This window comes from Astatotilapia calliptera, chromosome 23, assembly GCF_900246225.1.
Source record: "Astatotilapia calliptera chromosome 23, fAstCal1.2, whole genome shotgun sequence".
Taxonomy (NCBI): domain Eukaryota; kingdom Metazoa; phylum Chordata; class Actinopteri; order Cichliformes; family Cichlidae; genus Astatotilapia; species Astatotilapia calliptera.
Genome location: NC_039323.1, coordinates 18,639,284 through 18,666,240, shown reverse-complemented (window position 1 = coordinate 18,666,240; position 26,957 = coordinate 18,639,284). Strand labels below are relative to the sequence as shown.

Below are 26,957 nucleotides of genomic sequence, written 5' to 3'. Positions count from 1 at the left end.
GAATAAACTCTTAAAAACTGGTGTTATGTTTAAAAAAAAAACTAACTTTAAGGAAATGTTTTCACTGTATTTGTTTCATTTTATACCTTTTACTTCTTTTTATTGTTTTGTCAGTATTTATGGTTGAATTATATTCATACTACAAATTATAATTCTTTTCATTATTTATGTACATTTGAATTCTGAGTTTATTATGCATTTCATTTTTCCATTTGAGTATGTTAGTATGTTTTCATAGTCATCTGTTTTATATTTACTTTATCATCATTGTTTTATTACATAGATCTTGTTGTTACATATTTTAAATTTGAATTTCTGGTTTTGTCTCTATTTCCACCTTTATTCAATCACAGTTTGTTTTCTGGCTGTGACCTTCAGTGGGGAGGACTTTGTTGTTGTTTCCAGTCATTGTTCATTAAAGCTGCTGATAAGCTGTGATTTACCATGATTTTCATGTGTATTTGATGTCAATAGATGTAGTTTGAGGGTTCTGTCAAATGCAAAGATAAATTTTCAGTCTTTACTTCAAGGTAAATAAAAACTGAGCAGGAAGCTGACCTGACAGACTGGAACTCGTGAGCGGCTGTGTCAGCTTGAAATTCGTATAATAGTTATCCAGTAACTAGTTTACAGCTATTACACAACTATTATACAGGACTGTGACCTTTGACCTCCAGGTATGCTCATAGCTGTGAATAATTGTTCAGAACAGGAACATCTGCAATGTTAGTTCTGCAGGTCATTCACACACGTTTATTTTATTTTTTTAAGTGAGGGGAAAGAAGTTTCAGACTTTATCAGTTAATCCGCACATGACTGATCATGATTTAACGTTTGATTATTGAGCGCGATCGAAACATCTGAGGGATTGCTACGCTCCTGAACGCACCTTCAGGTTTTTGTGGGAGGAGAAGGGGGGCCGGACAGGACATGCCTCCCTCCAGATAACTGAGCCCACGAGGCCGGATCATTAAAGACCAGAAACACCAGCACCATGGAGAGGGCACAGGAGACCGGCAACATGGGGGACCGGACAGGAACCAAGACCCGGTCTGGGTCTGATGAACTCATCTTCTTTGTTAATGGGAAGAAGGTAAAAATATTCATCTTTTAGCTCATTCGTAGTGACTTTACTGTGATCTCAGTCTGCCTCTGTAACATTTATATCATGCTTAATCCATCTTAACGATAACAAAGACCATGAACACTTAATTATGTAAGAATTTAGACTGTGCTTCAAATTGCAGCTGAATCTCCTGATTTTTTTTTATTGTAATCCAAGTAAATTGATTCTATTAATGTTATATTTTTTCACAAATAAAAGAACAAATGAGCAAAAAACTAGTAAAGTAATTAGAAAAAACAGAAGTTTGTTCAGATGAATAAAAAGTTGGGATGAAAAACTGAAGTATTTCAGAATGTGGAACAAAATGTTGGTGAAAGCAAAACATTGATGACTTACAGGCGACACGGTGCATTAAAAACACATAATAACATTCAGTTTGCTTCTGATAAGTGAGACAAACACAAAAAAGCTGGTAAAAGAAATCATAGTAAGCTGTGCATGTGTAGCTGATACTCAGTGAAAGCTTTAATGTTTGTGAGAGGGAGCAAAATGAAAGATTCATTCATTAAAATACAGGATTAATTCAAAATATTCAGAATGTTACATTGGTCAGTTATACTACGCTTAAACCAGAGTCCATGCAAGTTTTAGTATATTTTTAATTACTAAAATCTAGACCAACATTTAATGTTTTATTTCTGATTCAGAATGTTCGATTAATGTAAATTAAGTTTATTTTGACTTTATAGCTGCAGCGTCCTCCTGGTAACTGACTGTTAGTTTGTTTCTGTAAATTTAAACTGGAAGGACATGAGCTGCACTCAGTTTACCTCAGCTGCCATCACTTTTCTGTCTCAGAGCAGTGAATAACTTGTTGATAATTAACTGTAAAACACTGATTTATATGTCCTGGTGTATTTTTCTGTGTATTTTTAGTCTTTTCATGTTGATTAAAATGTAACTTTTGAGCTTCTCTGTACTCTGAAAGATTGATTTGTGTTTGTGCTTCAGATTGTTGAGAAGAACGCAGACCCTGAGATGACCCTGCTGACATATCTGCGGAGAAAATGTATGATCACACACAAAAACACACACACGTCTGTACAGTGTGTAGTATAATCTATAGAGTAACACATATAGTGTAGTGGTAGATAGACTTTGTCCTCAGTCAGTGGTTTTTTCAAGTTCAAGTTCAGCCTTGTTTTTTTCACTGTGCAGACGTTCCTGTTTATCTTTTTCTGTCACTGGTCACGTTTCCACCTTCAGCCTCGCGCACACTACATGAAGAAAAAGGGGAAGAACCCAAAGTAACAACCTAACCCAATAACGCAGCTGTTGATGTCTTTAATATGAATACAGAGGTTTAAATCAGTGGTGTTTTTAAGTGCTGGTTTGGTTTATTGTTTTTCTCATGATGAGCGGCTGCGAGGTCAGTGACTGTCTCTGCAATCAAACAGTCAAAGTCCAGCACTTTCCAGCATTTGGGATTTGTGCCAGAAAGCTTTCCTCTCTCATTTCCTGAGTGTTCATCTGTCATTTGTATTTCATAATTTATGAAATATTAAACTGTGACTGATGTTTCAGACTGCCCTCACAGCACAGCAGTATCTTTCGTGTCCCACTAGAGGAAACTGAATTCACAGGAACTATTAAATTGCCTTTAATAATAGTAAATAAAAGGAGCTAATTACAGGAAATGAAAGCAATCATACCAAAATTGTGCAGTATTGTTCACCATTAGATGTGTATACCACAAGTGTACCGTTTGTTACTAATGGGTATAAATATAAAAACATATTCCCAACTTTGATTTTTAGTTCAGTTTATTTAAATCTTATTTATATAGCACCAAATCAGAAGAGTCACCTAAAGCCACTTTATGTTGGCTTTAGGTGACTAACAGAGATGGGCAGTAACGCGTTACTTGTAACGCGTTACTGTAATCTGATTACTTTTTCTGAGTAACGAGTAAAGTAAGGGATTACTATTGCAAAAACGGTAATTAGATTACCGTTACTTTCCCGTAGGAATGCTGCGTTACTAAAACTGTGATTTTTTGCGAGAATGTCTCACGACAGTGACGTAAGCGAGTGCGCCGTTAGTGACAACAGCTGTGTGCAGATCAACAATGGATCACAGATCGATTGTGGGAGAGAGTATGAGTGTGCAGCGTGGAAGTACTGACCTTACTTTGAGTTCGATTCCATAAAAAGTGACAAAAACATTAGCGTCCATCGTGCGTGGGAAGAAAACTTCTTTTTACAGCGAAAAAAACCCCTAAACTTCCAAGCAAGCTCCGAGAGCGCAACGACGTAATGGGAAACTCACAGAGACACTGCCGTATCCTTCCACTGACCGCTGCACACCTGCACCAGGGTAAACCTCCGCCTACCGCAGTCCTGCTTTACAGGTGAAAATAGAGCAACAGGACCGCTGAGTCTTTGACTTTATTTATGTTCTGCTGTGTTTTACTTGCATCTATTTGAAAGAGTGAGTGTAAACACAAAAAATATTTTATTTTATGTGCTGGAATGTGCAGAAAATAGGTTTAAATGTTAAACTAATTTATTCAACTCAGAGAATGTTGCATATAATTAAATTTTTGCTTGATGCATAAAGTTAAAAGATTAAAACTGATGAAACAAGTTTAAAAAAAGAGACTTTTCCATTTGATTACATTTTGTATGATGGATTATGTAGAAAAAGTAGAATTGGGCTGAAAGATCTATCGCTTTATCACCTCTTCAGGTTGTAAATCGTGTTTTTAAAAAGTAACTAAGTAACTAAGTAATTAATTACTTTTGAAAATAAGTAATCAGTAAAGTAACGGGATTACTTTTTTGGGGAAGTAATCAGTAATTAGTTACTGATTACTTTTTTCAAGTAACTTGACCAACACTGGTGACTAAAGCCACCTAAAGCCAGAGAAATTAAACAGATTCAGAGCATCACACTTTTTAGGTGTTACAAAAAAAATTCCAAGAAATATTCCATCCACAGTTCGGAAGCTTCTTCTTGCAGTTTGTTGAATTACAGCTATTCACTGAGACTGCTATCTGCAATTTTCCGTTACAACAATATTCTTGTAAATGCTGTGGTTACAAGTTTACGTTCATTATTATTCTATAAATGTTACAATGAGAGCAGCAACAACAGATTTCAGATTATTTAGAACCAAACTAAAACCTATTTTTTCATTTGTATAGCACTTAGAATAACAGGTTATCCTGGATGCAAATTACCCAATAAAGGGTCTCTAGTGCCTTTTGAAGCACCTGAACCAATTACAGAGCAGCATTTTTAGTTCTATGAGAGTGATTAGAGATTTGTAAAAAAAACTGAAAACTGTGTTTGATCGGTCTCAAATTATTTACTGAAATGATTTCCATCATGTAGTACCATAACATAATCCCAAATCAATACAAATACAAAATTCCTCAGCCCTTTCAGCCTGACCTGGCCCTGGATGAAGACGATGATGAAGAAGGCCCTGCTAGCAAGCAGATGGCTTTGAAGCAACAATTATTCTCTGTAAAAATGCTTACAAATGTATGTCAAAGGTGTCCTAAAGCTCAGGAAAATGGGATGATGCTCTTGAACACAAGGTTATCTTTGGCACTTTTTTGACAGTAATCCGTCGCCTAAAAGTAATCATTTATAGTTGTGTTGGTCTTTTCCTAAACCTCACAGAATAGTTTTTAATGTCTAACTCTAAGTGAGTTCAGTGTCTAAACCAAATAGCGTAATTTTAGTACACACCAGGATCAAAACACATTATACTCCTTATACTTGGAAGAACATCATTTTCCCTCTTATTGTGTATTTCGTTTGTATGTTCGTTCTTAAATTTCTTTAAAAGTGGTTTTAAAATGTCTTTTAAAGTCTTAAACTTGACCTGTTTATGGCTGCAGTAGCCTGCCCGTACTTGTATATATCTGTTTATATTCCACACAAAGACAAAATGAGTCGAGTATCATGTCGTATGAGAACATCTCATCTCAGTGACGTGTTCAGTAACAGTCAGAGTTGCTGATTCAGGTTTTACAGCCGGTCTCTGAGAGCATAACTGTACTCCGACACGCTTCATGACCACATCCAGTGATTTAGTGATTTCACAGTAAAAATGTGTGTGTGTGTGTGTGTGTGTGTGTGTGTGTTCAGTGGGTCTAACAGGAACCAAGCTGGGCTGTGCTGAGGGCGGCTGTGGAGCCTGTACTGTAATGCTGTCCAGATACCAAACACACACTAAGCAGCTGCTGTATCCTTACTCTGTGTGTGTTTATACTTGCGTGTGTTTAAAATGTATGTTGTCAATCAGCTGCACTCATGTGCTCCATCCATAACAAACTGATTTCACAGCTGCTAAATAAAACATTTGAGAGCACGTGAACAGTCTTTAACTGCATCCAGTCATTACGCCAGCAACGCTTGCCTGGCCCCTCTCTGCTCCCTGCACCTGGTGGCCGTGACGACTGTGGAGGGAATCGGCAGCGTGGCGAGGAAGTTGCACCCTGTCCAGGTTAGAAAAAACAACAAAAAAACAACACATACCTGAACACAAAGGAACATAAGGAACTTGTGTTTCTGCAACTGAAACAAAATGGATTCCATAAATCAAAAATGTAGGTTATTATCTCAAAATTGTTGAAAACATTAAGAGACAATGTTAGAAACAAGTTTCCATGGTAACATATTGCCTTAATGACCTGTATTAAAGAGGCATTTGTCTATGTTTGACCACCAGGGGGAAGAAATTTTACCTACCAGCTGGAAAATGACTGCATTACCTCCTTCTAACAAAGCATTTTTACTCAATTAATTATTTGTATATTTGTACAAAGTTACTAATGAAGCAACTTTTTCAGGTATTAAATTGTTTTTATTGCAAATATTTAAATGGACTTTAATATGACCTGTAGCAATGTGAAACTTTGCAGTTTTCTGCTAGCTAGCTAAAACTAGTTTCCTTCCTAATGGAATTGCCATTGAAGAAAACTGTTGAGGAACCATTACAATGTTTTCCTAAAGCTTTTTCCTGAGGCTTCAATTGCAGTAAATACTTGTACATGTATTTACTTTTGTAAATATTTCCCCTAATGGGAGTTTTTTTTCATCATTCAGGAACGAATTGCAAAGGCTCATGGCTCTCAATGCGGTTTCTGCACGCCAGGTATCGTCATGTCCATGTACGCCCTGCTGAGGAACAATCCCACACCTATGATGGCCGATATGGAGGAGGCTTTCCAAGGTCCTGCCAGAGACAGACTGACTTTTGCTGTTTATTAAATAGGGAAAGAAACTACGGAAGCAGTGATCAGACCTGATGTTTCAACACAAATTATCACATTTTCAGGAAATCTGTGTCGTTGCACTGGATACAGGCCAATACTGGAAGGATACAAGACTTTCACTGTGGTGAGAAGACACCCATGGAGAAGGTTTATTTTTGCCATTACTCTGTTGATGACAGTCCGTTTGTGTGTTTTCCACCAGGAGGGGGGATGCTGTGGAGGGAGGGGGCAGAAAAATGGCTGCTGTATGAGTAATGTGAATGGAGCACAGAATGGTTCAGAGGAGCAAATCAATGTAAGTGATCTTCATTCTTGTTGTTAAAAACTATTGAACAGCCTGTTGAAGGTGTTTGGATGTAAACTGCGTGTATGTTTTTACACAGGAAGCTACGTCTCTTTTTAACCCTGCAGAATTTGCACCCTTTGACCCGACGCAGGAAGTCATCTTTCCTCCTGAACTCATGGTAAATTCACACAAACCCAAGCACACAATCAAGCACAATCACGTTGGGGTAATTTTGGGGAAAAAAACAAAGTACCTACTCTAGGTGTAGGAGCTTCTGAAAAAAATGCTAGGAGGTCTTGACATTGATGGGTTAAACCTAAAAAAACATCAACATCTACCATTTTCCATATGGACGTCTTTTCTTCTAAAGCACCTGTGTAAATGTAAAATGACATAATGGAAACAGAACAAAATTATCAGTATACAAGCACCTTGATTTGATTTGAACATGAGGCCAAGATCCTGAGAAACAGATGGGTGCATCCAGGTGTAACAGGAAGTTAGTTCTTGAGCTCTGGCTGATTTGATCACTAAACAAAGGCAGGTGAAGCTTCAGAGGTGGCTGTGACACATCAAGCTACATTTCCATAAGCACCATGTGAGCTGTAGTTCCACAGTTTCCCTCCAGTCATTTGTTGTGCTATTGATATGTATAATGAACTGATTTCACACATTGTGTTTGTCCCTCTCCTTCCACTTTATTCCACCCAGACTCTCTCTAAAGATCGGAAGCCACATTCGCTGTGTTTCCATGGTGAGCGAATGACATGGCTGCAGCCTGACAGTCTGGATGAGTTTCTGAATCTGAAATGGAAACATCCAGATGCCCGTGTGGTGGTGGGAAACACCGAAGTTGGTCAGTCTGGTTCACTCAGATCATTCATTCACTCCTTCATTTCACAATTAGCACTCATTTACTCAGATAAATACTAACTTACTGACTCATTCACTCTTTCATTTATGCCTTCAGGTGTTGAAGTTAAGTTTAAGAACATGGTTTACCCAGTCATCCTAGCTCCAACCTTCATTCCTGAACTGAGCGCAGTGACTCACGCTGAAGATGGTGAGTACAACTCACGTTGATACCACTGCTAATAAACGTTTCCTTCTGATTGCAAATGAATGAATTAAATAAGAAAGTGGAAAGTAAATAAGAAAGCAAACTGGTTCTTATCACTGAAGAGTAAGTGTTAAGAGAACATAGATTGTCTTCTAAATCAAAAAGGTTAAAGGTTGCTGTAGCTCAGCGATGGGAGAAGAAGCAGTGATGAGAAAATCTCTTTGTTTCAGGGATTGTGTTTGGTGCAGCATGCACTCTCAGCCACATGGCGGTGGTGCTGAGGCAGGCAGTGGAAAGTCTTCCTCCTCATAAGACTGAGGTGTTCCTCGCTGTCCTGGAGCAGCTGCGCTGGTTTGCTGGAGTGCAGATTCGTAATGTAGCGGTGAGTTACCTGGACTGACTGGTACAAAAGTTGTTTGATTCTAGGACACTAGACCTTTTCCAGGACACTAGACCTTTTCCAAGACACAAGTGGGTACTTTGGTGGGGTAAATTTAGGTTCTATGTTATAATGGACCTTTTTGAAGAGATACCCTGTGTGCCTAGGCATGAGGGGCCAATGGAGAGTGTAACATCACCAATCAATACACAGAGACAGCAGAAAATGTCAATAATTTCAAAGTTAATTGACATATTCAATGATACTCTGGTCCAATGACAATTAAGGTTTAGCTTTGGGGATTATGGAGTGTTTCAAACAATTATATAATTTCTATGATAGTACAGGAGGTGCGTGAAAACAAGAAAGTACTTTAGGGGGCAAGAGAGTGGGAACATCCCAATATATGCAGGTTTCATGGGGGAGTTTAGGGTACATACAGAGAGGTAGTAAGAGGTTTGTGGTTGATGCCCTGTAAGACAAAACATTTCTTCTATGACATACACCAAGTTAGTGGGAAGTTTCATTCGTCTTGGATGTGGCAAAATATACAGAGCAATTTGCATTCAGTTGGATTTGGACCTTTCCAAGGAAATACCCACTGTAGCATAGTAGAAATATACCAGTAAATACACAGAGCTATTTTGTTGTTCACAAGCCCTCAATGACTGGGTATAGAGTAAATTTAGAAGCAAATTTAATCCAGTATGATTTTGAAAAAGGAGTTTTGCTCAACAATAGCTACTGAACCATGCCTATAAGTTTAAAGAACACCTTACGTCATAAAAACATTACTGTGATATAAAAAGTTGAGACTGTCTTGTTTTCTGTGACATTGTGATAAGACGTGATTGTGTCGCGTTTTTCAGGCTGTCGGTGGAAACATCATGACAGCCAGCCCCATATCGGACCTGAACCCGGTCTTTATGGCAGCCGGCTGCAAGCTCACTCTGGTGGACAAAGGTAACAGCACACACTTTTATTCTGGTTGACATAAGGTGCTGATAAAAATTCAAACTAAACTATCCATTCAAGGTAAACCTCCAGAAAAAACATCAGACAAATCTCATTCAGAGCCTGCCTGAGAATCTGCCTGATTTTAGGTTTTTCTTCAGTCTCACAGTGATCAGGTGTCTGATCATCTATCATGTGCCAGGCGCTGCTCACAGGAAATTCAGCTGTTTCCTGGTTACATTTCTCTAAGCTGTAGTTTACGTGTTCATAATAATAACTGTATAAATGTTTGAATAAGAATTACCATTGACAACCAGCTGTTCTTGTGGCTTCCATGTGTTTTGTCTTGTTGACCCTCGCTTTTGACCTCTGACTGTCCTTCAGATGGAAGCCGTGAGATTCAGATGGATGATGGGTTCTTCACAGGTTACAGGAGGACAGCTCTGCAACCTCAGCAGATCCTACTCTCAATTCATATCCCATACAGCAAAAAGGTCGAAGCAGTTTTGTTGATGCAATTACTTCCTGTTACATTTAAACCCCTCCAACCATTTCCTGTGACCACCTCATGTGTTCTGTCAGTCAGCGACTTTGTTTTCTACCTGCAGACTCAGTTTGTGTCTGCCTACAAACAATCCCCTCGCCGTGAGGATGACATCAGTATCGTCACAGCAGCGATGAGCGTCACCTTCACCCCTGGGACCGATGTTGTTGAGAACCTGAGGCTGAGTTTTGGTGGCATGGCACCGACCACAGTACTGGCTAAGAAGACGGCAAACAGACTGATTGGAAGGTAAGAAGGAGTCAAAGGAAAGAAAGATAAAAAATAGAGAAGGGAGGAAGGAAGGAATGGAAGAAAATGGAAATAAGTATACAGGGAAAGAATCAAGAAATTGTCAAAAGAAGTGATGATTTAAGAAGAAAGAAAGGAAGGTAGCAGGAATTATGGGAGGAAGGAAAAATATGAAAGGATGTAAGCACATAGGATGAATGAAAGAAAGTCATTAAGCATTAAAGAAGGGAGGAAGTAAAAAAGGGACGAAGGTCAGGATGAACAAAAAAGGAAAGGAAAAGAAAGGAAAGTAACAAAGAAGAAAAATAAGAAGGAAGGATAGAAGGCTGTAAGAATGTTTGGTATCGTACAGGCCGTGGGGAGAGGAGCTTCTAGAGGAGGCTTGCAACTCAATGGCTGAGGAGATGAGCCTGGATCCGTCTGTGCCGGGTGGCATGGTGACATACCGAAGAACTTTAACTCTGAGCCTCTTCTACAAGTTCTACCTGACAGTGCTGCAGAAGCTCCGACTGCAGGTCTGTCTGTTTCCCATCATCAGATTTAAACAACAATTGTCATGTGATTGTTTTTAACAGCTTCTCATTGGTCCATCTCTCAGGGGCTAAAGGTGGCCGAGGTCACCTCAGATTGTCTGAGTGCGACTGAAGTGTACCATCCAGAGACGCCATCCAGCGTTCAGATCTACCAGGTACAACAAAGTGTTTTATGTTATTCTTAAATGAATGTCTACAAAATATTCAAATTTTTCAATTTTCTATGAAATTTCAGAGTTTAATTAAAGTAAATATTTATACATATATAATCTCTGGAAATGTAACAGATTGAGATTTATTGTCCATGTATGTATTTCGAATCTCCTCTTGTAGGCCGTGGCAAAGGGGCAGAACCAGGATGATGTGGTGGGCCGTCCCATAATGCACCTGTCGGCCATGAAGCAGGCAACAGGTGAGGCGGTTTACTGCGATGACGTGCCGCTGTACGAGAACGAGCTCTACCTGTCACTCATCACCAGCAGCAAGGCCCACGCTCGAATATTGTAAGACACCTGTAGAAAACACCCCTGTACTACACTCACCTGTCCAACAGATATATGTCATGTGTAACCAGTTATGTGTTACAGGTCTATAGACACGTCAGGTGCTGAGCGTTGCCCTGGTGTCGTCTGCTTCCTGTTTGCTGATGACATCCCTGGCAGTAACACCGCCGGATCTCTCAAATTTGATGAGACTGTCCTTGCTGACGGCGAGGTTTGTTTTCTTCCAACCAATCATCAGGCTTTGTAGGGTTGAGGTTGATATCTCGTCTGTCCTGTGTGCAGGTGACTTGTGTGGGTCATATCATTGGTGCTGTGGTGGCCAAAACTCAGCTTCAAGCTCAGAGAGCCGCCAAAGCCGTGAGGATCGAGTATGAAGAGCGGCAGCCTGTCATAACCATACAGGTGAGAGCTGACACACCTGAGCTGCTATTGACCAATCATTGATGATCTTTGATGGTTATGTATCCAGAGTGAATGCTGATGTAACATTTTAAACATGTCGATGTAATTTGACACAAAAATAAATCTGCTACCATCTTAATTTCTCAATGTAAATTTACATTTAAAGAAAAAATTAAATTAAATGTAACTTAAATTTACATTATAAAATAAATTTGCACTTACAGTTAACATTGTTAAATTTTTACCATTTCATTCTATTCTATGTATTTCAAGAATTTCTAGCTTCACTTTTTAAAGCATTTTCTGTTGTGTAGAATATAATCTACCTCTAGAATATGTACCTATCTTTTTTATTGCATAAAGTCCAGTAAAATGTTGTAACTTTGTGTTTTTCTAGCAGCTGAGAACCATAAAATAATATTATTTAAATTTTGACTTTTATGCTTAAAATAAAATGTTGTGTTGGTTTGATTGACAGGAGGCTATTGCTACCCAGTCCTTCTATCAGCCAATCAGAACCATACAAAAGGGGGATTTGGAGTTGGGGTTTAAACATGCTGACCACATCCTGGAGGGTAGGACTGTCTCTGTGACTCTATGTGACTCCTCACTTTTCCAGCTGGCATTAATTTTTGATTTGCTGTCTGTCAGGTGAGATGCATATCGGTGGTCAGGAGCATTTCTACTTGGAGACAAATGTTACTCTGGCTGTTCCCCGAGGAGAGGATGGAGAGATGGAGCTCTTTGTTTCCACCCAGGCACCCACCCATACACAGGTAACTCCAATGCTCCAAAACACAGGTAACAATAGCATAAAAACACACACAAAATAAGATGTAATAAATTAACCTATAAGTGTGTCTCTGATTCAGTCTCTGGTGGCAATGGCATTGGGTGTCCCTGCAAACAGGGTGGTGGTCCGCGTGAAGAGGATGGGCGGAGGTTTTGGAGGAAAAGAATCGCGGACCACTTTGCTATCCACTGTGGTTGCTGTGGCAGCAAATAAGTAAGTCCATCAATTTTTAAAACCTCAAGAATCTAACATTGGTAAGAATCTGGCTTTCTGTGCTTCAGACTGAAGAGGCCTGTCAGGTGTATGTTGGACAGAGACGAGGACATGCTAATTACTGGAGGAAGACATCCCTTCTATGGTAAATATAAGGTATGAGGAATAGTACTACTATCAGTGTTGGCAGTAGCAGCAGCTATGATACTTATGGCAGTAATTTTAATTTTTGAAGGTAATTTTACTGATCCTTTTCTCTTGCTGCAGGTTGGGTTTTTAAACAGTGGGAGAGTTGTTGCCCTGGATGTGACGTACTATGGTAATGCTGGAAACTCCATGGATCTCTCTCAGGCAGTGAGTATTATTATGAACCACAGACCTTATTCATCTAATTACATGGTATGCTGATAACGCCCTAAAGTTAGCTGTGTATTCAAAAAGATTGTGGAGCGAGCTCTGTTTCACATGGAGAACTCATATAGAGTGCCAAATATACGTGGCCGAGGTTTCCTGTGCCGCACCAACCTGCCATCCAACACCGCTTTCAGAGGCTTTGGAGGGCCACAGGGTATGATGGTGGCAGAGAACTGGATGACCGATGTGGCTCAGAGTCTGGGGAAGTCGCCTGAGGAGGTTGGTGGATAACTGAAGTTGGATAAACAACTAAGTCGAGTTAATGAATGGCAGTCCAGTCAGTGTCTCCATCCTCCTGTAGGTTCGGCGGTTGAACTTGTATATGAAAGGTGATTCAACTCCATTTAATCAAGTCCTGGACCAGATCACCTTAGACCGCTGCTGGGATGAATGCATGTCACGCTCTGGATACCAGCAACGTCGAATTGCCATTGACCTCTACAACAGGTAAGAGAAATTTATTTAGACCAAAATTTCAGTACTTTTGAGTGGATAAGAACAAGTTTCGAAGCAATTTTAGCAACGCAAGAGGTAATAATTATCCAGTCTGCATAACTTCTAAAAATGTACTTTGTGGGATGAGACGCAAAAAGGTTTGAGAAAAGAAATAAAAACATGAAACTTACTTTTTCAAAATGATCATTTTCTGTTTTCTGGGCAGACAGAACCGATGGACCAAACGGGGAATTGCTGTTGTTCCTACCAAATTTGGCATCAGCTTCACTGCACTTTTCCTAAACCAGGTCTGATACACAAACAAACAAATATTTTAAGTTTAAACAGTTCCTATTATTCTTTTATCGTGAGCAGCCTTGATTGGTTGTTTTGATTTGTCTTCAGGCTGGAGCTCTGGTTCATATCTACACAGATGGCTCAGTGTTGTTGACTCATGGAGGGACTGAAATGGGACAAGGACTTCACACCAAGATGGTTCAGGTAAAGGACTCCACTCATCTATTTAAAATCCACATATTTATTTCAAACATCACATTGGATGTTTACAGTTTTTACACTACTGCAATTTAGTGAGAAGCTGTTCAGCCATTCAGAAGCATTCAGAACTGTCTTCGCTGTGTGTTTTCAGGTTGCCAGCAGAGTTCTGGGTATCCCCTCCTCAAAGATCCACATATCAGAGACCAGCACCAACACAGTTCCCAACACCAGTGCAACCGCTGCCTCTGCATCCTCAGACCTCAATGGTGCTGCCTTGAAGAATGCCTGCGAGATCCTGCTGAAACGTCTTGAGCCATTCAAGGCCAAGAATCCTAATGGAACGTGGGAGGACTGGGTAAACAGGGCTAAATTTGTCATAGTACTTTTTTGGGGGGGGGTTATTCCCATTAAATATTCATCTTTTAACTGTACTTGGTGTATTTGTGTCTGTTTACCAGGTGAAAGCAGCTTACTTTGACAGAGTCAGCCTCAGTGCAAATGGTTTTTATAAGTGAGTTCACCAAATGAATCATTGATTAACTTCATATTACAACAAAATGAAAGGTTTCACTGTTTCCCGCTTTCTTATCAGGACTCCAGATATTGGTTATGACTTTGAAACAAACTCAGGCAGAGCCTTCAGCTATTTCTCCTACGGAGTGGCCTGTTCAGAGGTGGAGATAGACTGTTTGACCGGATCACATAAGGTCTGCACCAAGTACAGCTACATTTATCTGAGTTCAAACTCTTGAATCAAATGTTTAAAACGTTTTAAGGAACTCTGACTGATTTTATCACCTCTGTCAATCTGATTAAGGTGTTTAACACCACTTTTTTTTTTCACTTTTTCAGTTTTTCAATTTTACTGGTAAATTCTGACTTGAGATATTTTCATGACGTATTTGTCTTACAGAACTTGAGTACCACCATAGTGATGGATGTTGGCAACAGTCTCAACCCAGCTATAGATATCGGGCAGGTGAGATATTCAAGTATTATTCATACATAAAGACAACTGATGGATCAATGAACCAATAAAAGAAACAAAAACCACATTTTTATGGTACTGATTCGTTCCTCATGTCTACATTTAGGTTGAGGGAGCATTCATGCAGGGTCTGGGTCTCTTCACCCTGGAAGAGCTTCATTATTCACCCCAGGGAGTCCTCCTCACTCGGGGTCCTGGTTCTTATAAAATCCCTGCCTTCGGTGACATTCCTACCCAGCTTACGGTCTCGTTGCTTCGTGATGCTCCTAATGACAAGGCCATCTTTGCCTCCAAGGTAAGAAATCTGGTAATGCTCAAGACAGTTTAAAAACTGATGATCCTGGATCTAACGGACTTATACTTTTTGTTTTTCCTTTCCCAGGCTGTAGGTGAGCCTCCTCTCTTCTTGGCATCTTCAGTTTTTTATGCCATCAAAGATGCCATCAGTGCTGCACGGGCAGAGTCAGGGATTACTGGGCCATTTAGATTGGACAGCCCTGCTTCTGCCGAGAGGATCCGCAATGCCTGCAGTGACCGCTTCACTAAACTGGTATGAAAATCTTGTGAAAGATCTGGCTTGACAAATCAGGCATAAAAGTTTACACTCAGTACATAAAAATGAGAGTAACTACATCGTCCATGTTCTCATTGCAGCATAACTCCAACTTTTAACAAAATACTTTTTGTGATGTTCAAGTTTCCATTAGCTTTTATTGTTAGCTTTTATGCCGACGACGGCATCCTGTCCATGAAAAGGTTTAGTGAGAATCAGGTCTTGTTACAGCTCTGGATTAACAGTTTTATTTCTTTTCTGCCCAGCTGACTCAAACTGCACTGTTGTCAGATTTGAAGAGATAGGATCCAGATAAACATGCAAAGAAAAAATAAAAAAAATCAAAAGAATTTCAGCTTTGTGGGTATAAAAAAGAACGGATGAAACAAATGACAACATTTAGGTTTTACATTGTGAGATGGTTAAATCTTTTTCATGTCTTTAAAGGAGAAATTGAAAATATGCAGAAAGGTCATTTGGATAAAAGAAACTGAGAGACCTAAAACTGTTTATATTTGAACTTACCAGCTGTTTTTCTATTGCAGTGTCCTCTGGCTGAAGCAGGAACCTTTATCCCCTGGTCTGTTCAGGTGTAGGACGCTCCACTGATGATCAATCAAAAAACCTCAAGAACATATTAAGCCACGTTTAGCCTTGTTACCAGAAAAGCTCCTGAAGGACCAAATATTACGCAATTATGATAGGATTAGAATATTAGGATATCCTGGTGCTACTCTAATATTTGTCTACTGATACAGCATTAATAGGAAAGAATTCAATATTTTTTGTTACACTTTCACTTTAATATTTCAGTTGTAATTTTGTAAACTCGGTATTAATCAAAGGGGACCTTTTCTGCATTTTCTGTTGCAGAGTATATATAATATTGCAGTGTTACAGAGCTAACGTTAGGTCATTATACAGACAAAGCACAGCTCATAGCCAAGAGCTGCTGCACTTCTCCAGCCTTTCATGAGCTGTCCAGTTATTAGAATGTGAGCTTTTCTGTGGGACGGTTGTTAAAAAAGGTTTAGATAACCACCGTGACCTAATTTCCTATTGATTTGGAAAGTCTTGTTGTCAAGCCTCAACATTTTGACCACTATAGTCTTTTTTTCAAGCCAGAAGTGACCATATTTGGAACAAGAGGGAGAGCTGTACATACACAGATATCTGCTTATAGGTGCTAAATAATGCAATAAAAGTCCTGCAATTAGCAGTTAGCCAAAGAGGTCACACATTAAATAATGCAAACTTTAAGCCTCTGTTAAATTTAAACAGGCTAAAAACATGTTTATTTCAATTATAAAGCTGGACATTTTAACATAGGAGTTTATTGGGACTGACTCACTTTTAGAGCCTCACAGGCACATTAGGGGAACTGTAGGTGTTGGCTACACTTTTCAATCCCAGCAACTACTTCTTAGTTTCGCAGATGATAAACTGGGAACTACACCAAGTCCCAGTGTGAGATAAATAAGGATAATTTTGAACAGTGATTCCTAGAATTAAAAACAAGCAGAAAAGGTCCAGTTTAAATTCTGACTGCTTTGCTCAAAGCAATTGTTGCAATATGAATGAAATAAACATATTAAACACATCTGTTGGTTTGGCTTTTCTTCCTTTGACTCATGTTGTCAAAGTTAACATTCAGTCGTCCAGAGCCACCACTAAAGTCCTGTAAATAAAATGATGCTGCATGTGGTTTAAAACTCAAGAATAAATCTTTCAGGGGATGAAATGTATTTCACAGAGCTCAAACATGTTTATCAATGTGACTGAAAGGAAGCACATTGAGTTGACATTTTGCTGACTGCATTAATGATCTGATTGATTGGTCTGAAAGCTGCAGCAGATTGACGTGAAGAGACTAAAGGATTCGTGCAGGTTTGGTTGGTGGTTAGAAAGTGATGGTACAAACACGCGAGCCTCATTCTTCACACACTGACCACACAATTAACATGGTGGTGATTATCAGTGAGTCTGAGCTGCTGTTACACCTGCCTGTGAAGGCCCAGCACACCTCACCCATTAAACAGAGCTTGGTTACTTGAAATATTTATATATGTATGTGCACTACAGACACTGTAGTATGACTAAAACTGATTCACATCTAGAGTGGAGCCGTCTGAGAGGCTCAACATGGTCTAATGGACAGATTTAGACAAAGAACTTAGACTCAAAGCAGGCTATCAGAGGGGAAAGGAGCAGCACCACACTTAACACTTACCCTGCTACACATAAATGTCCCCCATTATGAGTTTGACTTGAAGTATTGGCTTCAGAATGTGCCTAAATTAAAAGGACTTTACATGCAAAATGTCCATAAGGGTTTATGTTCAAAGATTGAATGGGGAATATTTGTGTTTGTATGAATGTTTTATTTGTTAAATCGTAATGTTGAAAATCATGTATTATACTTGTGTTTGTCTGTAATTAATGTGAGGTTAATACAGATAAACTAATAACATAAAACATGAGGAGCTTGCTCTGTTGTGCAGTTACTGGTAAAACCAGCAGAGGGGGCTGAGCGGTTGTCATCGTGAGGGAGAGGTTTCCCTCTTCCTGTGGTGATAAAAGAGAGAAAGACGAGCGGAGTTCTGGTTTTGGTCCCTCAGTCTCAGATGGATTATGGCTCCCAGGAGGATGGAAACCAAACCGGCGATCTTCTGCCTGAAGACGCTGCTGCTGCTCTACTCCTTCATCTTCTGGGTAAGAAAACCTGTTCTTCATGTCTTATTTTAACTTCAGCTAAATCCTGTCTCACAATCAGATCCAAGAGCTCAACGGGTTTGTTTAAAACATGTTTAAACTGCTGAAATGTCATTGAAATCCTCAGACTGAAATAGTTTGAATAGGTGTAAATTTGATCAATTTTAGAATAAGCTGCATTAATTAAACATGCAGGTGAGTAGATAAAAACTTCAACAATTTATCTATTTTTAAAGTGGACAAAGTCAAAGGTCATAGGATCGGTAATTATCTGGATTCTGAGGAATGAGTAGGATGAAGCCAGAGCTCTGACACCAACCTGAAAATGAAGACATGGACCTCCGGAGAGGGCACTGCTGAAACAACACCTGATAACAGGAAGCAGTCATGTCAGTAGAGCTGATCAGAATATTCTTTCTGTCTCTTTCAGGCTCAGGTCTGGTTGTCTTAGTCCAGCTCCTGTTTTGTTTCATAATCAACAGTCTGTATTTCCTAACCATCTTTAATTTGTTGTTGTTAGTTTGTCCAACTTTTCACTCAACCTTTATTTTCTAGGCCTGATCAGTTGCTCAGTCCTATTTCTTATTATTGTTCACTAGTTTGTTTGTTTGTTTTTTTCCTGGTCCCAGTTATTTCCTTTCTCAATACATTGCCCTGTTGATTAGCAGCCTAGACGTGGTTGTTTATTGTTAGTTGCTTTCCACTGTAACCCATACAGCTATATTGCCCTAGACTGATTTTTTTTTAAACCATTCAGGTGGCTGTGTACCATTGATTGTTACCTAATGGATTATGCTAGTTACTTTCTAGTCCTCAGTTATGTTTCTTCCCAGTTGTCCTAACAAGGCCTGAATTCTGGTGCTAATTTTAGTCCAGTCCCATTTACAGTCTAGTCTGGGCTGCTACCTGTTCCTCATTACAATCTTCTCCCAGCTGTTGTCTTTTTTTTTTTACACAGTCCTGTTTGCAGCCCTCTGTGTAGTTTCTATCTCAGTTTGTTGATTACTCTGAGTTGATGTTTTCTAGTTGCTTGTTGCCTAGGCCGCCTTGATGCCGATGACCTAGGTTTTTCAAAGAGTCTGGCCATATCATTGCTGCAGCAGTTGACTAACACTACTATCTAGCCAGTCCACATTGTTTCCTTTTTTAGCTAACTGTTGCCTAAAAAACCCAGATTGTTGACTTGTCTGGTTTCTCGTCTTGTAATGCCTAAAGTTGCCATACCCTGTTGTTGAGGAGGATTCATTGTTTTGTATTCCTGATTGTTTACTTCACTGCTGTTTTTTACGGATTGTTGCCTTGTTTGAATTGTTTGCCCAATCCTGCAAATTGGGCTACATTTGTTTTTTGACTTTTTATTTATGCTGTTAGTTTTATAGGTGATAAACATTTTCTTGTCATTGTTGTTGCTTCCTATTTATCCTAACAAGGCCTACTTTCTGTTAAGAGTTTAGAGTATCCCTACTTGTTGCCTACAGTAGTCCTGTTTTTCCCCATTTTGTTTCCTATCCCTAATTTCTAAGCAGTCTGTCCTGTGGTTTTCTATTGCCTAAATCTGCTTAATCTACTTGTCATGAAAACAATGGTTGTGGCTGCAACAACTGATTGTTGCCTACCTCTGGCTGTATCCTAACATTGCTGGTAAGCCCCAGTTATTGACTGGTCTGTGTTGTTGTCATATAGAGTTTAAGTCACTTGGCCGTGGTTAATGCCTAGAGATTTGGGAGCCCAAATCATGATCTTGTCCAGGTTGTTGCCTTGTCCTGGTAGTTGCCTAGCCATTTTTATTGCTGTTCTTTCTATTGCAGTCCAGTTAGCTGTATTGCCCAAGATATTGCCCCAGCTTTAGCTGTTGCTTAGACTGAGTTCATTGAGTTCAGCTTCTTTTCCAGTCTTGGTTGCTATTGGATTTTTAGCATCTGATCATTGTCAGGTCCTTCCTATTGCAGTGGCCCATTTGTCCTAATGAGGACTGTGTTTTGTGTGGTCTTAGAGATCTAACCAATAGCACAGACTAACTTCCTCTTGCTCTGAATGAGATTTCAGTGTTGGAGAGACTGTTTTCTCTCGATGGACGCTGACTGTAGTTCAGTCTGTCAGAAAAATTTTACCTGCTGAGTATTAAATTAAATTTAATTATCATTAAATTAATATTTAATATTGACCTTATCTGATCTATTTCTTTTCCAGATTCAAACGTTAGTCTTTCATAACAGATTTTACAACAAAATAATCTAGTGCAGAATCATGTGAGTCACATTTTACTATAAATGCCATTGTCTTTGTTGCTGGCACAAAGTAAATGATAAAGATATCGAACATTATTTCCCGCTCCATTTATTGTTGAAGTGAATCAGATTTTTTTTTTAATCTTCCCAGACACAATCTGTTGTCTGCTGCACAAACACAAACTCCCACTTTTATCCCGAATCAAACCAACCTGACGTGACTCCAGCTGACAGACGGCTTTCTTGTCATCTGCGGAGTGTTTCAACATCCCAGCATGACTCCTTTTGAAACGCTCATACAGGCGCAGCAGGCAGCCCGGCACGACCGGGAGTCAAAATCAAATGCCTCCTTCATTTATCTCCTGCCAGCAGCCAGTGCCTTTTCTCCTCTTTCATCCTGTGTCGGTCTTACTCCCAAATCTGATCAGGCGTCCTCATAAACCACCTGAACAAGACATAGTATCCAGATAGAGAGCTGGCTCATCAGAAAAATTAGTTATAAATCATGAAACTGATATTTGCATGAGAGGTCCTCAAGAGAATTTACAGTGATTTTCAAAACAAGGGAATTTCACCTTGTTAGAACCTTTTAAACAAACCTTTTAATAAATATGTCAGGTGATTTTGTTTGTACACTGTGCTCAAATATTGTTATATTTTTAGTTTGAAAGGCTGAAATCAGATCCACGGACTCATGTAGCATAGAGAAAAATTAAGAACCAAACTGCAAGAAGAAGAAGAAGAAGAACTGCAGATTTGAATCACATTTCATATGTTTTTTGTTTTTATTTATTTATTTTTATAATTACCAGTTTTGACAAGGAGGCTGGTATTGAGAGTTGGTGATGGTGGCCCGGGTGCTTTTAAGTGCTTTGGTAATTATTTTTTATTGATTTTTTATGATGTCTGTGGACAGTTGACTTCAAAATAAAGGCTGAGATTGGTGTTGGGAATGATGTGACCTATGGACGCCTACCCTCCTCCCATTATGCCCCACAATCTTTTTCTTTTAAACACAAATATATTTAAATATATTTGTATCATTATAGAAACCTGGTCTATAAACACAAACCTACCACCTACTCTAGTAATCTCAGTGTCCATCTTGTACTACATCTACTGACAACCATTCATCCAATCCACTCTGACTGGGTGGAGCACACATTTCCACAGTGGTGTTTTTTGGGAATGTTTTTGAGGACATTCCCTGACATTAGTGCACTCTGAAACCTCTTTGCTGCTAAATTTAACTGTCACAACTAAGTGCCGAACCGTAAAATGGATGCAATTATTATTGAAGACATCCGATGAGCTACCCCGGAGCACAACGAGTGAATTAAACTGGAGTGAAAACACCACTGCAGACATTATGAGTTTGTCAGAGTTACTTTTGCTCTTCTTCTGTGTGCTCTGACTGTCTCTGCAGCTGCTGAGCTAAATTCTTTCAGCTGGTTTCAGCTGTATGTAGCATCCAGTTTGTCATGGGGATGCTGGTCCAGCTTCTTTTCCCATCTGTTTGTCACTTTGTCACTTCACTGTCAGAGTCTGCAGAGACATGTGGTGCTTAATTACAGTCCCAGCTTCTGTGTGCGGTTCAACACGTCTGCTGCACAGCTTTAACTTCTTTTGCAGATTAAACTTTTGCAATAAGAATGATTTCTTTTGACTGGACAGAAAACATTGTAACTTGCTTTACGTACCAACTGTATAAAACTAAAACGCCTTTATGCTTCCTTATGAATGAATGATGAGTTTATAAGGGATCTGTGGTCATATGAGGTTCATGTCTTCATCAGCTGTTTGTGAACACTAAAGTTTTTGTTGATTTTTATTTTTTATCATGGCTATGTAGTCTTTTCACTAAATTACTAAATAAATAAATAAATAAATAAGAAGTCTACGTCTTTTTTTGTCTCATATTATAATAAATTATTCAATCCCCAACCAAGTAAAATGATAAAAACAGCCCAGGTCATTACCAAAATTATTTGTTACTCTTTTTCTACACTTGCACATCAGTGATTTGTCTCTAATTTGAAATTGTACTGTATAACTGTATATTTAAATGCTGCTTTTGTCCAGTTCTTCAAAATAGCCACTAAATATAGCAACAGGCATATCATCATAAAAATGATGTTAGCTAACATAACATATATATTTTAAAAAGAGAGAAATTCGCACTAATAAACCATCTACCAAAATGTTAGTGGGTTATTTTGTTTTTTTTAATAGAGCAGTTAATACAATGAACTGAAATAGATTAAAATGCAAATTACAATCAATCAATGTAGAGTTTTTAAGTTTTTCTTTTCTTTTTCTTTTACACTCATTTTTTAAACACTCCTTCAGGTGACAGGGGTGGTCCTGCTGGTGGTGGGGTTATGGTGGAAGTTCATGTTGGGTCCCTACATGTTGCTGATCTCTAGCAGCCCTTCCAGTGCTCCCTACGTCCTCACTGGCACCGGCGCTGCCATTGCCCTGTTCGGACTGTTCGGCTGTTTTGCCACCTGTAGGGGGCGTCCTTGGATGTTAAAACTGGTGGGTCTTCCAGCTTACTCGGAATTTGTTAACAAATGTCTGACTAAACCTTTTATGAGGTTTTTTTTTATGTGACTAAAGGTTTCAAAATTAAAAAATCTCTGCTAACTAATACATCTATCAAGTTTTTAGGTTTAATGACCAGTTAACTTGCTCATTCCGTATGGTGTGACTCCTTGTCCAACCTCATGACCTTTGATCTCTCCTCAGTACGCAGTGTTTCTGTCTCTGGTCTTCATGACTGAACTCATTGCTGGGATCTCTGGATTTGTCTTTCGTCATGAGGTCAAAACACACTTGAGAGTTTTCAGAATACCTTCAAAAAACACAGCTGCTCATTCTGACCAATATCTGTCTGTGTTTGCATGTTTAGATTAAAGGGACATTCCTCACTGCCTACAGTGCAGCAGTGATGAGATACGACGGACGAGATGACAGGAGTGTGGCAGTGGATGGTGTCCAACGCAGAGTAGGTGTTTTCCATGATCCACTCATTAATGTTTCGTAAGTAGTATATTGGAAACTAAAAAGTTACCTCTAAACTTGCCAAGTATCTTAATAAAAGAAGCAACTTTTGGGTGGTCCCTTATTCACAAAGGGTCACCATGGGAGGAAGTGGCACGTTTTATGCTGGTTGCCCTTCCTGACATAACCCCAAAGGATTTTGTGTCCTCTACTGAGACCAAACCAGGGATCTTTTACTTGTCAAGCTAAAGTCCAAACTGCTAGTCTATGGAGCATTTTACCTTATTACCAACACCTACATTTGTTCTTTCTTTTGGGTGTTCCTCAGGGTCATATTGTTGGTCTCTTATAGTTTTAACTTTTAAACAACCCTCTGTGGCATTAATTTTATTTTATTTCTTTAGAGAGCAAATATTTCACTTTACTTCTTGCAAGCCTGTCGGTCCCTATTCATGGATCAGTCAACAAAGTTGTCCTCCCCTTGTTTTACTAAAGGCAATAAGGGGTACCAAAAATGTCAGTGTCACTGTTATATATACATACACACACACATATACACACTCCTGTGGTAGCAATCAAATATATTTCAAATATTGATGCACATGTTTTATTAATGCAGTTATTCAAACATATAAAAATGATATAACTACTTTTATTTTATTAAACATGTCTCATGTCATTAAAGAACTTCTGAGCCCCGCAGGGGACATGGGAGGAAAAAAAATTAAGACGGACTTTCGCGAGATCTCGCAAAACTATCTTGGGATCTCGCAAAAGTTTTAGCCGCATTCTTCCCGTTAGCTCGAAGCTAACGGGAGGTCGAGACCTACTACAGCCGGGAGGAACACTGCTTTCCCGGCACATCGTGTCTCGACCTCCCGGTCGGCTTCGAGCCGGCGTCCGAAGAATGCGGCTAAAAGTTTTGCGAGATCCCGAGTTTGTTTTGCGAGATCTCGCAAAAGTCCGTCTTAATTTTTTTTTCTCCCATGTCCCCTGCGGGGCTCCGTAAAGAATAAAGATTTTAAGGGTTGGTGTGATAACTAAATATGCAGTCTGCATGAGGACAATAACATACAATAGAGATAATTAATTTCCTAATTAAAAAAAACAAACAAAAAGAAGCAAAAGGAACAATGTCAGAGACTTCATAGGCAGAGAAACTTGCTGATATGTCCAGCGTTCTTTTATGCAGATTTTACACTGATGACGTCTTTCACACATTCAGAAACAAACATGATGAGATGTTGAAAAGTGGTGATTTGGTTGTCTCTGTTTCTTCAGTTACACTGCTGTGGAGTTTATAATTACACCAGCTGGTTCAGCAGTGTGTATTTTCCCATCAGTGGGATTCCTACCAGCTGTTGTGTTCATGTCTCTGACTGCAATGAAGCAGACCTGAAGAACACCACTCTGGCAGCACAGAAGGTCTACAAAGAGGTCAGGAAGGCACAAATAATACATGAAGAAAATTCAGTTCCCAAAAGTTTTCATTTGCATTTGCTTTTTTGTGGAGATTATTAAGATTATTATAATTATTAAGTCTAACAACCACAATTATGCTAAGTGGTCACATGATGGTGATCCATCAGTCTGTATTTACTGCAAATCACTTTACCCTGTCTCCGCAGGGTTGCTATGAGCTGGTTGTGTCCTTCATAGAGAGCAACATGGGAATCATTGCTGGAGTTACCTTTGGTATTTCCTTCTCTCAGGTACTAAACATGGCCTTTGGAATCTATAGGAGACAATAGGAGACAGTGACACTGAAGCAGAAATAAAATCCATCTCTCTGTGTTTTTTAGCTGGTCGGTGTAACTCTGGCCTGCTGCTTGTCTCACTTCATCAACAGCAACCAGTACGAGATGATCTAACAGGTAATCCACACGTCCCCGGCACTAACCTATCACTTTCTGATGGACACTAACTAACCAACCAAGGTGTAGCGTAACTAACCAAAGCTACACTTAACCCACCTGAAAGTGAGATCTAACAACAAAAGTATCCTAAACTAGAGTGTTTATGCATAGGAAAAAATATAATAGGAATGTGTGCATAAAGCATAAAACACAGCTTTGGTAAGAAAGTACTTACCAGTAGAAAAAGGCTATATAAGTCGCAAATCTAGATCTTAACCTACTTCTAACTCATATCTACCTTACTTCAAACCTACATGTAGACCTTGAACTAAACCTAACTTACATCAAACACAGAGAACCTAGCCCAAATCTACACTTAAAACTACCCCAAACCTAGAGATACACAACCAATGCAAGTCTAGATCTTGACCTAAATCAAGCCTAACTAATACAAACTGAGACCTTCACCTATACAAAACATTAACCTTTACCCAACCTATATAACCTTTCACAATCCTACATCTATCCTGACCTACCTCAATCTACCATCTACCCCAAGACTATACCTTAAACCTACTCCTAACCTAAACTACACCTTACCTGCGGGGATAGCTGGGGCCAGGGATAGCTCAGTAGGTAGAGTGGTTGCCCCATGATCGGAAGGTCGGGGGTTTGACTCCACTGAACGGCTACCCTGAGGTACCGTCCCTACACACTGCTCCCCGGGTGCTGCATTGGTGGCTGCCCACTGCTTCACTGGGTGAATGAGTTAAATGCAGAGGAGTAAATTCCCCATGGGGACTAGCACATACACATTATTATTATTATTATTATTATTATCTCAAACCAAGCTAAAACCTAAAGCTACACCTAGCCTACCCCAAGACTCAACATTAAACTTACTCCCAACCTAACTCCAACCTCAACTATATTTGATGTACCCCCAATATAGACCTACACCTAACTTACACTAAAGCTGAACACACCCAACTTTAATCTAAAGTTTACCTGACCACATTCTCAACTCTTTAAGTGAATGTAAAACAAGCATGTGCTGTTGTTTACCTCCATCTCCTTTGTCTGTGTTTTCTTTTGCAGGAAAGTGAATAAGATGTACATCACCATGGAAACCTTAGGAAAAACACACAAATACAAACACTGTTAGCATTCCTCTTGTATTTATTTTGTGTCTTGCTGTGAAATACTGAAAATTGACCCCTTTGTGTTCTCTCTCTTTGTGTTGTTAGGATCTTTCTTTGTATGTGTGTCAGGCTCAGGTCCTGAAAAAACCTGTTGTCAGTAACAATCATATTCAGAAAGCCCTCTTAGGGGCACCAGAACACTTGAAAGGCTTTCACATTTTTAGGTTAAAGTTGAAATTTGATTCTGTGGCAGTGTGCTGTGTTTGAAAGACGTGTTGTTCATGTTTCATATTCTGTGTACTGTGATGTGACAGATTTTATATTTCTGTTTTCTGAATGACAAACTCACTGATAACTATTTGAGACATGCAATGTTTTCAACAAAATAAAGGAGGCTGCGTGTTGTGTCGATAAATCCAACATAAGAAAACCTTACATGTAACTTTACCTTGACATAATAGCATCACACAGTTGCTGCAGCTTTGTCAGCTCCACATCCATGTGAATCCATCCACAAGAATCTCCTGTTTACCCACATCCCCAAAGGTGCTCCATTAGATTGAGGATCTGGTGTCTGTGGAGGCCAGTGGAGTACAGAGAACTCACTGTCAGGTTCAAGAAATCACTTTGAGATATAGTTTCGTGACATGGTGCGTTTTCCTAATGGAAGAATTATTAGGATAGTTAACAATACATAGGTAGACTGTGGCTTTTAAACAATGCTCAGCAAGAAAATATCCATCACACCTTTACACCAGAAAAAAACTAAACCACTGATACAAAGCTGGAGAGACCCTTTCTTGCATGTCATTCATCAAATTGTAAACCCACCATCTGAATACTAAAGCTGCCATC

The 26,957-nt window shown here is 39.3% G+C and overlaps 2 protein-coding genes across 2 annotated transcripts; both read left to right on the top strand.

Moving 5' to 3' along the window:
• Positions 1-610: 610 nt before the first annotated feature.
• Positions 611-16,456, top strand: xdh (xanthine dehydrogenase). The gene is made up of 35 exons (XM_026157498.1): positions 611-1,093; positions 2,078-2,135; positions 5,228-5,324; positions 5,477-5,585; positions 6,188-6,314; positions 6,420-6,481; positions 6,560-6,652; positions 6,741-6,821; positions 7,355-7,499; positions 7,614-7,706; positions 7,934-8,085; positions 8,952-9,045; positions 9,421-9,530; positions 9,645-9,829; positions 10,182-10,344; positions 10,428-10,517; positions 10,696-10,865; positions 10,950-11,076; positions 11,148-11,267; positions 11,746-11,842; positions 11,919-12,043; positions 12,140-12,273; positions 12,342-12,429; positions 12,541-12,627; positions 12,715-12,906; positions 12,989-13,134; positions 13,349-13,430; positions 13,528-13,623; positions 13,772-13,975; positions 14,079-14,131; positions 14,213-14,327; positions 14,534-14,599; positions 14,715-14,903; positions 14,991-15,158; positions 15,707-16,456. Exons 1-35 carry the CDS (start codon positions 995-997, stop codon positions 15,755-15,757), a joined length of 4,068 nt encoding a protein of 1,355 aa, XP_026013283.1. The 5' UTR covers positions 611-994; the 3' UTR covers positions 15,758-16,456.
• Positions 16,457-17,751: 1,295 nt separating this feature from the next.
• On the top strand, positions 17,752-26,532 carry LOC113015542 (tetraspanin-7-like). Its single transcript, XM_026157548.1, has 8 exons — positions 17,752-17,873; positions 22,451-22,639; positions 22,850-22,924; positions 23,013-23,108; positions 24,386-24,541; positions 24,733-24,816; positions 24,907-24,978; positions 26,059-26,532. Exons 1-7 carry the CDS (start codon positions 17,793-17,795, stop codon positions 24,973-24,975), a joined length of 750 nt encoding a protein of 249 aa, XP_026013333.1. The 5' UTR covers positions 17,752-17,792; the 3' UTR covers positions 24,976-24,978; positions 26,059-26,532.
• Positions 26,533-26,957: the final 425 nt, after the last annotated feature.

Excerpts from the sequence above, each read along its gene's own strand:
- xdh (XM_026157498.1), top strand. The coding sequence starts at position 995 with ATGGAGAGGGCACAGGAGACCGGCAACATGGGGGACCGGACAGGAACC. Across the intron at positions 1,094-2,077 it reads TCTTTGTTAATGGGAAGAAG|ATTGTTGAGAAGAACGCAGA; the intron begins GTAAAAATATTC and ends TTTGTGCTTCAG. Across the intron at positions 5,325-5,476 it reads ACACACACTAAGCAGCTGCT|TCATTACGCCAGCAACGCTT; the intron begins GTATCCTTACTC and ends AACTGCATCCAG.
- LOC113015542 (XM_026157548.1), top strand. The coding sequence starts at position 17,793 with ATGGCTCCCAGGAGGATGGAAACCAAACCGGCGATCTTCTGCCTGAAG. Across the intron at positions 22,640-22,849 it reads GTCCTTGGATGTTAAAACTG|TACGCAGTGTTTCTGTCTCT; the intron begins GTGGGTCTTCCA and ends ATCTCTCCTCAG. Across the intron at positions 22,925-23,012 it reads GATTTGTCTTTCGTCATGAG|ATTAAAGGGACATTCCTCAC; the intron begins GTCAAAACACAC and ends TTGCATGTTTAG.